Source organism: Electrona antarctica (assembly GCF_951216825.1).
Source record: "Electrona antarctica genome assembly, chromosome: 10".
Lineage (NCBI taxonomy): Eukaryota > Metazoa > Chordata > Actinopteri > Myctophiformes > Myctophidae > Electrona > Electrona antarctica.
The window spans coordinates 158730-175268 of NC_136791.1; the positions used below are offsets into that span (position 1 = coordinate 158730).

Consider the following 16539-nt stretch of genomic DNA (forward strand, 5'->3'; position numbering starts at 1 on the left):
CCTGCCCTGGTACACACACACACACACACACACACACACACACACACACACACACACGCACACACTAATTTTTTGAAGAAAAAAAAACATGAAAAAGCAAAATATAATTACATGCAAGATGATCTCTCTCTCTCTCTCTCTCTCTCTCTCTCTCTCTCTAGCTGGCTGTACTGACTCTCTCTCTCTCTCTCTCTCTCTCTCTAGCTTGCTGTACTGACTCTCTCTCTCTCTCTCTCTCTCTCTCTCTAGCTGGCTGTACTGACTCTCTCATCAAAGAGGTGCATCACTTTAGGATGCTGGGAGAGGAACAGGTGAGACACACATACACACACACACACACACACACACACACACACACACACACACACACACACACACACACACACGCTCGCTCTGCTCTTTGTCTGTGAGGCGCATCGCGGAAGTGGCTCGATAATAAACCATGGGACTGTTTTCAGCCCCAACTTCTTATGATGTTAATCACGGCAATACAGATGTTAAGATCCACCGTGGATCCATGGCGTGCTTCACCAGCTGCTGGCAACCACAAAAAAACGTTTTGTCCCGACCCGACCCTTTGGTGTGGTTTGGGCTTTTCAGTAAATCACAGAAGATTCACTCCCAATCTTCCACCGTAGTCTGAAAACACACCTTCAGACTCCATCATGGCCAGTAGCACTTTCCCTCTAGCCTCGACGACCTTACAGGCGTATGCAACTTATGTCATTTAGGTAGCATATTATGTAGACATATCATTCTGTTGTGTACTTACTCATAGTTTCAGTATGTGTACTTACTCATAGCTTACGTACAGTATGATCCTTGATCAGTATGTGTTTGATGTATTACCAACCATGTGTGCCATACTATACTATATTAGCCATATTCAACTGTCAATAACTACAGAACGGAAGATTGCGGTTACAATGTTGTTGTTTTTTACGTGGTGCGTGCGTGCGTGCGTGCGTGTGTGTGTGTGTGTGCGCGTGTGGTGTGTGTGTGTGCAGTACTGTCGCTACCAGCGCTACGGGGCAGAGGAGTGTGTGCTCCAGTCTGGAGGAGTGTTGTGTCCGGCACCGGGCTGTGGAGCCGGCATCCTGCCTGACGACCACAGCACCCGGATACACTGTCTGCCTAGCAATGGACTGGGGTGTGGGGTAAGATACACTGTCTGCCTAGCAACGGCCTGGGATGTGGGGTAGATACACTGTCTACCTAGCAACGGGCTGGGGTGTGGGGTTAGACTGTCGTTCTCAAATAAAAATTTGAGAACATAAAGACATTTCAAATATATTTTTCTTCTTTCTAATTATGTGTTTGGCCCGAAAAATGTTGTTTCTTGTCATGATTTGTCACAACAAGAGCTTAAGGATTGTTAAATAAATTACTTTTTGAAACGTCTAAAATGAATGGGGAATTCTCTCCCAGGGCCAGAAGTAAACATCTATTCTAAATTAATGGGGAATTCTCTCCCAGGGCCAGAAGTAAACATCTATTCTAAATTAATGGGGAATTCTCTCCCAGGGCCAGAAGTAAACATCTATTCTAAATGAATGGGGAATTCTCTCCCAGGGCCAGAAGTAAACATCTATTCTAAATTAATGGGGAATTCTCTCCCAGGGCCAGAAGTAAACATCTATTCTAAATGAATGGGGAATTCTCTCCCAGGGCCAGAAGTAAACATCTATTCTAAATGAATGGGGAATTCTCTCCCAGGGCCAGAAGTAAACATCTATTCTAAATGAATGGGGAATTCTCTCCCAGGGCCAGAAGTAAACATCTATTCTAAATTAATGGGGAATTCTCTCCCAGGGCCAGAAGTAAACATCTATTCTAAATGAATGGGGAATTCTCTCCCAGGGCCAGAAGTAAACATCTATTCTAAATTAATGGGGAATTCTCTCCCAGGGCCAGAAGTAAACATCTATTCTAAATGAATGGGGAATTCTCTCCCAGGGCCAGAAGTAAACATCTATTCTAAATGAATGGGGAATTCTCTCCCAGGGCCAGAAGTAAACATCTATTCTAAATGAATGGGGAATTCTCTCCCAGGGCCAGAAGTAAACATCTATTCTAAATGAATGGGGAATTCTCTCCCAGGGCCAGAAGTAAACATCTATTCTAAATTAATGGGGAATTCTCTCTCAGGGCCAGAAGTAAACATCTATTCTAAATGAATGGGGAATTCTCTCTCAGGGCCAGAAGTAAACATCTATTCTAAATGAATGGGGAATTCTCTCCCAGGGCTTGAACTTGAACGTGAACTTGACGGTGACGTTGTTTGGTCGGAAACTCCACTAAAAGCTGCGCCAGCTCAGAGGGTAGTGTACGGCTTTCGTAGATTTATTCAGAAGGCTTTAGTCTTCATGCTGAATCAATTAAAAGTCCCCAAATCTCAGATAAAATATGTAGGCATGTGTCCAAAACATTGGTCAGCACATACAAAAATGATAGCTTATATAAAAGCCAAGTATCACTTGTATGCCTAAATGCATGCATTCTAGAGGCAGGTTAGCCTAGAGTGCCTTACAGAAACTGCCCCTGCAAGCCCGACACCTTTTTGTTTATTTATTAGGATATTTCTAGCATGCGCGATTGCGCTGCTCACTTGACAGCCTTCTACTCGCAGTGCAACGCGTTGTGAGCTTGTAGATCGGCTCTCGCGGACTCACTCTGCATGTTAAAAAAACAAACTCACAATTATAATAAGAACATACACTTATCTGCATTCTGCACTGTACGAATCCAACGTTGTTTAGTGTAGTAATGCCTGCAGTAGGCCTATTGAAATTGTTTTGTTACGGAGCTCCTTTGAGTCAGTCTGACTGTCGGTGTGTGTGTGTGTGTGTGTGTGGGGGGGGGGGGGGGGTGGGGGGGGACAGAAGCATGCTGCCGCTGAACAGTCCAATCTGGGTGAAATTCACATTGGAAAATGAATATAACGGCGCGGTGAGCCCGGCCCGGACAGAACAGATGATTTCTATGGTTCACAGACATGCCGGTCTGACAGACAGACAGACAGCACGAGGGCTAATCACGAGGGCTAATTAGCCCTATAAAAAAATAGAAGTGCACATTATTGCATCAGCGCGTGCAATTCGACCAGTCATAGTTTTAAGCCAGTGCACCTTAATTAATTATAATATGGGGAACTTATAGCTAGGCTGTAGGCTACTACATTGATCTCATCATGAGATCAATCAAGTTTGGTGCCAAATGTCCCGCGAATCATTTTAATATGACGACATCATGAAATGAACCTGCACTTAGGCTGACAAAGAGGATCTGACAAAGAGGAGGCTACCCGCCGTATATGGTTGAAAATTTAAATAGCTATAGGCCTATGCCTACGTGTCCATGATCAGAACAAATCCATTCTCCACATGGCATTCAGACAGATGACAGTGAGATGATATTAATCTATTCCCCGCATGAATCAATGCAGCTCTGATAAAAAAAAGTATCGGATATCTATTTTACCTCTGCAGGCGAGTGTGCAATTGTTTTTTTTTTTATTGTTTTATAACCCTGCAGTGCTAGCCCTGAAACATGACTGCCATGATAATCATCATGACAGTCATGACGCAACTGCAGCCTGTTTTACGCGATCGCTACATTTACAGTCCAAACGTGTATATAAACATTCCGTTTTCAAATATAAAGTACTCACAATTTGTCCCACGGGTGTTAGAAATTTGCTGGTACCGCGATTAGCATTGCTGCATCCCGCGTTGTTTAATAAAAAGCATTCTTATCCATTGGCTTTCAACTACGCGTCCCTGTCGGTCGGGAGGAGTGTGGCAGTCTGAAACACTGGGTGTGTTCGATATAGGCACGCTGACCGCACTGCCAATACAGACTAATAGGCGAGTGCGCTCCCGGTGTGCAACTTTGTATTTCCCAAACCAAGCCCGTTTGAGAAAAGTAGCCGGGGAGCTCGGATAAGAATGCTTTTTATTAAACAACGCGGGATGCAGCAATGCTAATCGCTGTACCAGCAAATTTCTAACACCCGTGGCACAAATTGTGAGTACTTTATATTTGAAAACGGAATGTTTATATACACGTTTGGACTGTAAATGTAGCGATCGCGTAAAACAGGCTGCAGTTGCGTCATGACTGTCATGATGATTATCATGGCAGTCATGTTTCAGGGCTACTGCAGTGCATTCATCAGTAAGGGCTTTTATCATTGCCGAGTTGTAATATAGCATTTGGTCGTGTGGTACAAACAGTACAAATTAACTTTTTTCTCATTATGTGAAAGTAACTGTAACATCAGTTAACTTATTAACGTTCTGACAGGAGTGAACTTAGTGAAGCAATGCGTGCCAAGTTGGCAAGTTTCGTTTATAATTATATACATATAACTCGCGCTGTTTGCTTGAAGATCTGTCCGTGCAGAGACCCGCCTGTCAAAATGAACTGCTCTACAAGCTCATCGCGGCTGTTGTATATAATTTAAAGCCCGGTGCAGGCTATGATGACGTATTTCGATATTTCCTGTTGCCTTATATGGTGTGGGATGGGCGTGGATGTTCCATTTAACCAGACGACACCAGGTGAATCGCTTGGGAAAAATGCGGAAAGGCTACACTCTGCGATCCGCACAAATTAAGTGATTACACCAGCTTCCCTGAATAAGACGGGAGCAAATCGCAGCGTGATCGGACAGAGAAATACGATGATATTTAGTATCTGTATACGCTTCCGTTACACTCTGGCGTATTTCTCCTTTGTGAATGAGGACCATTGAGAGTCAAACAGGGCTACGGTACATTTAGCAATGCTGACACCTAGTGGTGAAATGATGCTACTCACTGATTGCGTCCAGGATGTAATGAGATGAATGGTGGATGCTGCATGCACTTAAAGCAATGATGGTGGTGTCCATGTCAAATATGTAAACATAACGTGTGTGTGTGTGTGTGTGTGTGTGTGTGTGTGTGTGTGTGTGTGTGTGTGTGTGTGTGTGTGTGTGCGTTCCAGTTTATCTTCTGTCGGAACTGTAAGGAAGCTTTCCATGAGGGGGCGTGTCAACAGTGTTCGGCCACGCCCAATGGCGGTGTCCCACAGGTAAGCTAGCCAATCGTATGTTCAACATGACGTCACTGATCCGCGGTGGTAAGAGACTCACCGCTCACCCAAACACACCTCTCTGTTTTTACTAAAACTACAACATGACGTCACTGATCCACGGTGGTAAGAGACTCACCGCTCACCCAAACACATCTCTCTGTTTTTACTAAAACTACAACATGACGTCACTGAGCCGCGGTGGTAAGACTCACCGTTCACCCAAACACATCTCTCTGTTTTTACTAAAACTACAACATGACGTCACTGAGCCGCGGTGGTAAGAGACTCACCACTCACCCAAACACATCTCTCTGTTTTTACTAAAACTACAACATGACGTCACTGAGGAGCCGCGGTGGTAAGAGACTCACCGCTCACCCAAAACACACCTCTCGGTTTTTACTAAAACTACAACATGACGTCACTGAGCCGCGGTGGTAAGAGACTCACCGCTCACCCAAACACATCTCTGTTTTTACTAAAACTACAACATGACGTCACTGAGCCGCGGTGGTAAGAGACTCACCGCTCACCCAAACACATCTCTCTGTTTTTACTAAAACTACAACATGACGTCACTGAGCCGCGGTGGTAAGAGACTCACCGCTCACCCCAAACACATCTCTCTGTTTTTACTAAAACTACAACATGACGTCACTGAGCCGCGGTGGTAAGAGACTCACCGCTCACCCAAACACATCTCTCTGTTTTTACTAAAACTACAACATGACGTCACTGAGCCGCGGTGGTAAGAGACTCACCGCTCACCCAAACACATCTCTCTGTTTTTACTAAAACTACAACATGACGTCACTGAGCCGCGGTGGTAAGAGACTCACCGCTCACCCCAAACACATCTCTCTGTTTTTACTAAAACTACAACATGACGTCACTGAGCCGCGGTGGTAAGAGACTCACCGCTCAGCCAAACACACCTCTCTGTTTTTACTAAAACTACAACATGACGTCACTTTTTTTTACTAAAACTACACCATGGTGGTAAGAGACTCACCGCTCACCCAAACACATCTCTCTGTTTTTACTAAAACTACAACATGGCGTCACTGAGCCGCGGTGGTAAGAGACTCACCGCTCACCCAAACACATCTCTGTTTTTACTAAAACTACAACATGACGTCACTGAGCCGCGGTGGTAAGAGACTCACCGCTCACCCAAACACATCTCTCTGTTTTTACTAAAACTACAACATGACGTCACTGAGCCGCGGTGGTAAGAGACTCACCGCTCACCCAAACACATCTCTCTGTTTTTACTAAAACTACAACATGACGTCACTGAGCCGCGGTGGTAAGAGACTCACCGCTCACCCAAACACATCTCTCTGTATTTACTAAAACTACAACATGACGTCACTGAGCCGCGGTGGTAAGAGACTCACCGCTCACCCAAACACATCTCTCTGTTTTTACTAAAACTACAACATGACGTCACTGAGCCGCGGTGGTAAGAGACTCACCGCTCACCCAAACACATCTCTCTGTTTTTACTAAAACTACAACATGACGTCACTGAGCCGCGGTGGTAAGAGACTCACCGCTCACCCAAACACATCTCTCTGTTTTTACTAAAACTACAACATGACGTCACTGAGCCGCGGTGGTAAGAGACTCACCGCTCAGCCAAACACACCTCTCTGTTTTTACTAAAACTACAACATGACGTCACTTTTTTTTACTAAAACTACACCATGGTGGTAAGAGACTCACCGCTCACCCAAACACATCTCTCTGTTTTTACTAAAACTACAACATGGCGTCACTGAGCCGCGGTGGTAAGAGACTCACCGCTCACCCAAACACATCTCTGTTTTTACTAAAACTACAACATGACGTCACTGAGCCGCGGTGGTAAGAGACTCACCGCTCACCCAAACACATCTCTCTGTATTTACTAAAACTACAACATGACGTCACTGAGCCGCGGTGGTAAGAGACTCACCGCTCACCCAAACACATCTCTCTGTTTTTACTAAAACTACAACATGACGTCACTGAGCCGCGGTGGTAAGAGACTCACCGCTCACCCAAACACATCTCTCTGTTTTTACTAAAACTACAACATGACGTCACTGAGCCGCGGTGGTAAGAGACTCACCGCTCACCCAAACACATCTCTCTGTTTTTACTAAAACTACAACATGACGTCACTGAGCCGCGGTGGTAAGAGACTCACCGCTCAGCCAAACACACCTCTCTGTTTTTACTAAAACTACAACATGACGTCACTTTTTTTTACTAAAACTACACCATGGTGGTAAGAGACTCACCGCTCACCCAAACACATCTCTCTGTTTTTACTAAAACTACAACATGGCGTCACTGAGCCGCGGTGGTAAGAGACTCACCGCTCACCCAAACACATCTCTGTTTTTACTAAAACTACAACATGACGTCACTGAGCCGCGGTGGTAAGAGACTCACCGCTCACCCAAACACATCTCTCTGTTTTTACTAAAACTACAACATGACGTCACTGAGCCGCGGTGGTAAGAGACTCACCGCTCACCCAAACACATCTCTCTGTTTTTACTAAAACTACAACATGACGTCACTGAGCCGCGGTGGTAAGAGACTCACCGCTCACCCAAACACATCTCTCTGTATTTACTAAAACTACAACATGACGTCACTGAGCCGCGGTGGTAAGAGACTCACCGCTCACCCAAACACATCTCTCTGTTTTTACTAAAACTACAACATGACGTCACTGAGCCGCGGTGGTAAGAGACTCACCGCTCACCCAAACACATCTCTCTGTTTTTACTAAAACTACAACATGACGTCACTGAGCCGCGGTGGTAAGAGACTCACCGCTCACCCAAACACATCTCTGTTTTTACTAAAACTACAACATGACGTCACTGAGCCGCGGTGGTAAGAGACTCACCGCTCACCCAAACACATCTCTCTGTTTTTACTAAAACTACAACATGACGTCACTGAGCCGCGGTGGTAAGAGACTCACCGCTCACCCAAACACATCTCTCTGTTTTTACTAAAACTACAACATGACGTCACTGAGCCGCGGTGGTAAGAGACTCACCGCTCACCCAAACACATCTCTCTGTATTTACTAAAACTACAACATGACGTCACTGAGCCGCGGTGGTAAGAGACTCACCGCTCACCCAAACACATCTCTCTGTTTTTACTAAAACTACAACATGACGTCACTGAGCCGCGGTGGTAAGAGACTCACCGCTCACCCAAACACATCTCTCTGTTTTTACTAAAACTACAACATGACGTCACTGAGCCGCGGTGGTAAGAGACTCACCGCTCACCCAAACACATCTCTGTTTTTACTAAAACTACAACATGACGTCACTGAGCCGCGGTGGTAAGAGACTCACCGCTCACCCAAACACATCTCTGTTTTTACTAAAACTACAACATGACGTCACTGAGCCGCGGTGGTAAGAGACTCACCGCTCACCCAAACACATCTCTCTGTTTTTACTTAAAACTACAACATGACGTCACTGAGCCGCGGTGGTAAGAGACTCACCGCTCACCCAAACACATCTCTCTGTTTTTACTAAAACTACAACATGACGTCACTGAGCCGCGGTGGTAAGAGACTCACCGCTCAGCCAAACACACCTCTCTGTTTTTACTAAAACTACAACATGACGTCACTTTTTTTTACTAAAACTACACCATGGTGGTAAGAGACTCACCGCTCACCCAAACACATCTCTCTGTTTTTACTAAAACTACAACATGGCGTCACTGAGCCCGGTGGTAAGAGACTCACCGCTCACCCAAACACATCTCTGTTTTTACTAAAACTACAACATGACGTCACTGAGCCGCGGTGGTAAGAGACTCACCGCTCACCCAAACACATCTCTCTGTTTTTACTAAAACTACAACATGACGTCACTGAGCCGCGGTGGTAAGAGACTCACCGCTCACCCAAACACATCTCTCTGTATTTACTAAAACTACAACATGACGTCACTGAGCCGCGGTGGTAAGAGACTCACCGCTCACCCAAACACATCTCTCTGTTTTTACTAAAACTACAACATGACGTCACTGAGCCGCGGTGGTAAGAGACTCACCGCTCACCCAAACACATCTCTCTGTTTTTACTAAAACTACAACATGACGTCACTGAGCCGCGGTGGTAAGAGACTCACCGCTCACCCAAACACATCTCTCTGTATTTACTAAAACTACAACATGACGTCACTGAGCCGCGGTGGTAAGAGACTCACCGCTCACCCAAACACATCTCTCTGTTTTTACTAAAACTACAACATGACGTCACTGAGCCGCGGTGGTAAGAGACTCACCACTCACCCAAACACATCTCTCTGTATTTACTAAAACTACAACATGACGTCACTGAGCCGCGGTGGTAAGAGACTCACTGCTCACCCAAACACATATCTCTGTTTTTACTTAAAACTACAACATGACGTCACTGATCCGCGGTGGGCCTTAACTCTCCTCTCCTTCTCGCTCTCCTCTCCGCGGCCTCAGGGTTACGTGACGGACGAGGAGGCTACTGAGCGTGCTCGCTGGGAGATGGCGTCTCGACAGACCATCCAGGAGACCACCAGACCCTGTCCTCAATGTAGGGTCCCCGTGGAGAAGACAGGTACCTGTCTGTCTGTCTGTCTGTCTGTCTGTCTGTCTGTCTGTCTGTCTGTCTGTCCTGTGCATTTCTAGTAGGATGCAATGTGCTGTATTGTAATGGGGCGTAATGTGTGTGTCTCTCCACCAGGGGGCTGCATGCACATGGTGTGTCCCAGAGCACAGTGTAACTTTGAATGGTGCTGGCACTGCAGAGTGGCCTGGAACCGAGACTGTATGGCCACCCACTGGTTCGGATGACACACACACACACACACACACACACACACACACACTGCAGAGTGGCCTGGAACCCAGACTGTATGGCCACCCACTGGTTCGGATGACACACACACACACACACACGCACACACACACACACACACACACACACTGCAGAGTGGCCTGGAACCGAGACTGTATGGCCACCCACTGGTTCGGATGACACACACACACACACACACACACACTGCAGAGTGGCCTGGAACCCAGACTGTATGGCCACCCACTGGTTCGGATGACACACACACACACACACACGCACACACACACACACACACACTGCAGAGTGGCCTGGAACCGAGACTGTATGGCCACCCAATGGTTCGGATGACACACACACACACACACACACACTGCAGAGTGGCCTGGAACCCAGACTGTATGGCCACCCACTGGTTCGGATGACACACACACACACACACACTGCAGAGTGGCCTGGAACCCAGACTGTATGGCCACCCACTGGTTCGGATGACACACACACACACACACACACACACACACACACACTGCAGAGTGGCCTGGAACCCAGACTGTATGGCCACCCACTGGTTCGGATGACACACACACACACACACACACACACACATACACACACACACATACACACTTATGAACGGTTGTTCTAAATGGACTGAGTCCAGATTGTCATTTAGTAACTTATTGATTCATTATTGATGATTTTTAAGATGAATTTATTATATTTATTGATATTATATTGAGTTGATTGAAGAGACAATGAATGGATGAACTGTGTCCAACGCTGTCCCCTGCTGGCCTCAGTGTGTCACTACTTCTGTCTGTACAGTGGTGTTGAAGACAATTACAATCATCTGTGTAAAAAAAACACAATCAATAAAATGTACCATTTTGCCTAAATGGAAACTAGACCGCAAGGACTTTATTTGTGCATCCCTTGTAGGAGCCATGAAATGGTTATGTTGGTTATTATTTATATGTTGGTCATGGTCAATGAAATGAATGGGCTGTCACTGGTGTCTAAGTGAATGATTGATTGACAGGCATAGGGGCGGACCTGGTTATCTTTAACATCACCTGTTACCTGCTGAGCACACAGTGAGAGAGGCTTTTGTTGACCGCTTTACACCGCTTTAATTTGCTTTATTTTATTTACGTTTGATCGCTGTGGCTACTTTGCTTTACGTTTGAGCACCGTTGTGAGTCATTTATATTGCTTCAATAAAACCCTAAAAATGCATCGTTTGGATCCAGCGAATTCGTTTTGTTTGCGGCAGAGCGCGTCTGACAACATGTCCCATCCCATCGCCTCTCAGCGACTTTAAGTTTAGTTCTCATGTAGTCTGACAACATGGCCCATCCCATCGCCTCTCAGCGACTTTAAGTTTAGTTCTCATGTAGTCTGACAACATGGCCCATCCCATCGCCTCTCAGCGGCTTTAAGTTTAGTTCTCATGTAGTCTGACAACATGGCCCATCCCATCGCCTCTCAGCGGCTTTAAGTTTAGTTCTCATGTAGTCTGACAACATGGCCCATCCCATCGCCTCTCAGCGACTTTAAGTTTAGTTCTCATGTAGTCTGACAACATGGCCCATCCCATCGCCTCTCAGCGACTTTAAGTTTAGTTCTCATGTAGTCTGACAACATGGCCCATCCCATCGCCTCTCAGCGACTTTAAGTTTAGTTCTCATGTAGTCTGACAACATGGCCCATCCCATCGCCTCTCAGCGACTTTAAGTTTAGTTCTCATGTAGTCTGACAACATGGCCCATCCCATCGCCTCTCAGCGACTTTAAGTTTAGTTCTCATGTAGTCTGACAACATGGCCCATCCCATCGCCTCTCAGCGACTTTAAGTTTAGTTCTCATGTAGTCGCTTTACATTGTCAACACAAATGGGTATTGTCAACGGCTGAACGGCAGCTTTGAACAGAAGAAGATCGGATCATCAAGTGTGGACAAGAATTAAAGAAATGCGGTCGGAGACGAGGACGGAGGATCACTGGCTGACATCAAAGTTGAACAAACATTCCGTGAGTCACGGTCAAAGTCAACCACGAAAGTCAGGTAAAGCTGTATAATGGAGGGAACAGTTTGCATACCTGTACAGTCCATTGGGACAGCGGCTCAACGTTATATTAAATACTGTATAAAATACAGTATTAAGTTAGGGTGGCCCATCATCAGAACAGTACGCAATGTATACCTGCATGCGCGTTGTTGTTGTCCTTATCCAAGTTCCTCCTCCGCCTCCGCCTCCTCCTCCTCCGACCACCTCCTCCTCGCCCTCCTCCTCCGATGACAACTCAATAATGCTACTACTACTTAATTCTGTACTAGTCTTTTTTTATTTCGGGCCCACCAAAGCAAGCGTTATGATATTCGATTATGATCGAGCCATGTTGTAAAGCCGGGTGTCTTGCAGTCAGTTCTGTTCATAATAACTCACCATGTCCATGTTGTATTGAAAACAAACCGCATGCTGTCCCCAAGGCTAAACTCCAAGTAGCATGAGTTAATCTATTGCTCCATAGGTTACTGGAAATATAAGTAACTATGACGAGGAAGAAGCCTAGTTGACTTGAAAATGAAACTAAAATAATAATAGAGAGTATTGTATATTGTAATGTGCATTTGGGGTGGCGGAGCGCCCTCTACAGCTACCGGAGCTGCCTCTACAGGTGGCTTGAGCTCCCGGAGCTCAAGTGACAGGTACCGGAGCTGAGCTCCGCCAAGCTCCGGCTGAAATTAAGCACTGGGGCTCACCCAAACACATCTCTCTGTTTTTACCAAAACTACAACATGACGTCACTGAGCCGCGGTGGTAAGAGACTCACCGCTCACCCAAACACATCTCTCTGTTTTTACCAAAACTACAACATGACGTCACTGACCCGCGGTGGTAAGAGACTCACCGCTCACCCAAACACCTCTGTTTTTACTAAAACTACAACATGACGTCACTGAGCCGCGGTGGTAAGAGACTCACCGCTCACCCAAACACATCTCTCTGTTTTTACCAAAACTACAACATGACGTCACTGAGCCGCGGTGGTAAGAGACTCACCGCTCACCCAAACACATCTCTCTGTTTTTACCTAAACTACAACATGACGTCACTGAGCCGCGGTGGTAAGAGACTCACCGCTCACCCAAACACATCTCTCTGTTTTTACCAAAACTACAACATGACGTCACTGACCCGCGGTGGTAAGAGACTCACCGCTCACCCAAACACCTCTGTTTTTACTAAAACTACAACATGACGTCACTGAGCCGCGGTGGTAAGAGACTCACCGCTCACCCAAACACATATCTCTGTTTTTACTTAAAACTACAACATGACGTCACTGAGCCGCGGTGGTAAGAGACTCACCGCTCACCCAAACACATCTCTCTGTTTTTACCAAAACTACAACATGACGTCACTGACCCGCGGTGGTAAGAGACTCACCGCTCACCCAAACACATCTCTCTGTTTTTACCAAAACTACAACATGACGTCACTGACCCGCGGTGGTAAGAGACTCACCGCTCACCCAAACACCTCTGTTTTTACTAAAACTACAACATGACGTCACTGAGCCGCGGTGGTAAGAGACTCACCGCTCACCCAAACACATATCTCTGTTTTTACTTAAAACTACAACATGACGTCACTGAGCCGCGGTGGTAAGAGACTCACCGCTCACCCAAACACATCTCTCTGTTTTTACCAAAACTACAACATGACGTCACTGAGCCGCGGTGGTAAGAGACTCACCGCTCACCCAAACACATCTCTCTGTTTTTACCAAAACTACAACATGACGTCACTGAGCCGCGGTGGTAAGAGACTCACCGCTCACCCAAACACATCTCTCTGTTTTTACCAAAACTACAACATGACGTCACTGATCCGCGGTGGTAAGAGACTCACCGCTCACCCAAACACATCTCTCTGTTTTTACCAAAACTACAACATGACGTCACTGATCCGCGGTGGTAAGAGACTCACCGCTCACCCAAACACATCTCTCTGTTTTTACCAAAACTACAACATGACGTCACTGAGCCGCGGTGGTAAGAGACTCACCGCTCACCCAAACACATCTCTCTGTTTTTACCAAAACTACAACATGACGTCACTGAGCCGCGGTGGTAAGAGACTCACCGCTCACCCAAACACATCTCTCTGTTTTTACCAAAACTACAACATGACGTCACTGATCCGCGGTGGGCCTTAACTCTCCTCTCCACGGCCTCAGGGTTATGTGACGGACGAGGAGGCTACTGAGCGTGCTCGCTGGGAGATGGCGTCTCGACAGACCATCCAGGAGACCACCAGACCCTGTCCTCAATGTAGGGTCCCCGTGGAGAAGACAGGTACCTGTCTGTCTGTCTGTCTGTCTGTCTGTCTGTCTGCATTTCTAGTAGGATGCAATGTGCTGTATTGTAATGGGGCGTAATGTGTGTGTCTCTCCACCAGGGGGCTGCATGCACATGGTGTGTCCCAGAGCACAGTGTCACTTTGAATGGTGCTGGCACTGCAGAGTGGCCTGGAACCGAGACTGTATGGCCACCCACTGGTTCGGATGACACACACACACACACACACACACACACACACACTGCAGAGTGGCCTGGAACCGAGACTGTATGGCCACCCACTGGTTCGGATGACACACACACACACACACACACTGCAGAGTGGCCTGGAACCCAGACTGTATGGCCACCCACTGGTTCGGATGACACACACACACACTGCAGAGTGGCCTGGAACCGAGACTGTATGGCCACCCACTGGTTCGGATGACACACACACACACACACACTGCAGAGTGGCCTGGAACCGAGACTGTATGGCCACCCACTGGTTCGGATGACACACACACACACACACACACTGCAGAGTGGCCTGGAACCCAGACTGTATGGCTACCCACTGGTTCGGATGACACACACACACACACACACACACACACACACACACATACACACTTATGAACGGTTGTTCTAAATGGACTGAGTCCAGATTGTCATTTAGTAACTTATTGATTAATTATTGATGATTGTTAAGATGAATTTATTATATTTATTGATATTATATTGAGTTGATTGAAGAGACAATGAATGGATGAACTGTGTCCAACGCTGTCCCCTGCTGGCCTCAGTGTGTCACTACTTCTGTCTGTACAGTGGTGTTGAAGACAATTACAATCATCTGTGTAAAAAAAACACAATCAATAAAATGTACCATTTTGCCTAAATGGAAACTAGACCGCAAGGACTTTATTTGTGCATCCCTTGTAGGAGCCATGAAATGGTTATGTTGGTTATTATTTATATGTTGGTCAGTGAAATGAATGGGCTGTCACTGGTGTCTAAGTGAATGATTGATTGACAGGCATAGGGGCGGACCTGGTTATCTTTAACATCACCTGTTACCTGCTGAGCACACAGTGAGAGAGGGGGTGTCTGGGACGCCGTACTTTTGTTGACCGCTTTACACCGCTTTAATTTGCTTTATTTTATTTACGTTTGATCGCTGTGGCTACTTTGCTTTACGTTTGAGCACCGCTGTGAGTGATTTATATTGCTTCAATAAAACCCTAAAAATGCATCGTTTGGATCCAGCGAATTCCTTTTGTTTGCGGCAGAGCGCGTCTGACAACATGTCCCATCCCATCGCCTCTCAGCGACTTTAAGTTTAGTTCTCATGTAGTCTGACAACATGTCCCATCCCATCGCCTCTCAGCGACTTTAAGTTTAGTTCTCATGTAGTCTGACAACATGGCCCATCCCATCGCCTCTCAGCGACTTTAAGTTTAGTTCTCATGTAGTCTGACAACATGGCCCATCCCATCGCCTCTCAGCGACTTTAAGTTTAGTTCTCATGTAGTCTGACAACATGTCCCATCCCATCGCCTCTCAGCGACTTTAAGTTTAGTTCTCATGTAGTCTGACAACATGGCCCATCCCATCGCCTCTCAGCGACTTTAAGTTTAGTTCTCATGTAGTCTGACAACATGGCCCATCCCATCGCCTCTCAGCGACTTTAAGTTTAGTTCTCATGTAGTCGCTTTACATTGTCAACACAAATGGGTATTGTCAACGGCTGAACGGCAGCTTTGAACAGAAGAAGATCGGATCATCAAGTGTGGACAAGAATTAAAGAAATGCGGTCGGAGACGAGGACGGAGGATCACTGGCTGACATCAAAGTTGAACAAACATTCCGTGAGTCACGGTCAAAGTCAACCACGAAAGTCAGGTAAAGCTGTATAATGGAGGGAACAGTTTGCATACCTGTACAGTCCATTGGGGACTGAGAAAAAGGAGCAATTAAAAATGGATGAGGACATTGCCGCACAAATGGCAAAATTAAATGTATTAAAATCGCACAGTGTCGTAAGTGGGAGATCCTCAAAAACAAAGACTGTGGTAGGGGGTAGGTACCCTCACATGTACGCCCCGTGTCCCCTAGGGTAGGTACCCTCACATGTACGCCCCGTGTCCCCTAGGGTAGGTACCCTCACATGTTCTCCCCGTGTCCCCTAGGGTAGGTACCCTCACATGTTCTCCCCGTGTCCCCTAGGGTAGGTACCCTCAC

General features: G+C 46.4%; 1 protein-coding gene across 1 annotated transcript in view; it reads left to right on the forward strand.

Annotated features, from left to right (window-relative positions):
- Positions 1–14665, forward strand: part of LOC306931476 (E3 ubiquitin-protein ligase parkin-like) — a gene marked incomplete at its 5' end in the record, with an annotated part of 16354 nt that extends 1689 nt beyond the window's left edge. Inside the window, 8 exons of the mRNA XM_079512876.1 lie at positions 1–9; positions 250–311; positions 1008–1157; positions 4990–5076; positions 9592–9709; positions 9836–9900; positions 14193–14310; positions 14414–14665. The exon at positions 1–9 is cut by the window's left edge and continues 128 nt beyond it. Of these exons, the coding sequence (XP_079369002.1) occupies positions 1–9; positions 250–311; positions 1008–1157; positions 4990–5076; positions 9592–9709; positions 9836–9900; positions 14193–14310; positions 14414–14523 (719 nt within the window). The 3' untranslated portion in view covers positions 14524–14665. The remainder of the gene's footprint in view (positions 10–249; positions 312–1007; positions 1158–4989; positions 5077–9591; positions 9710–9835; positions 9901–14192; positions 14311–14413) is intronic.
- Positions 14666–16539: the final 1874 nt, after the last annotated feature.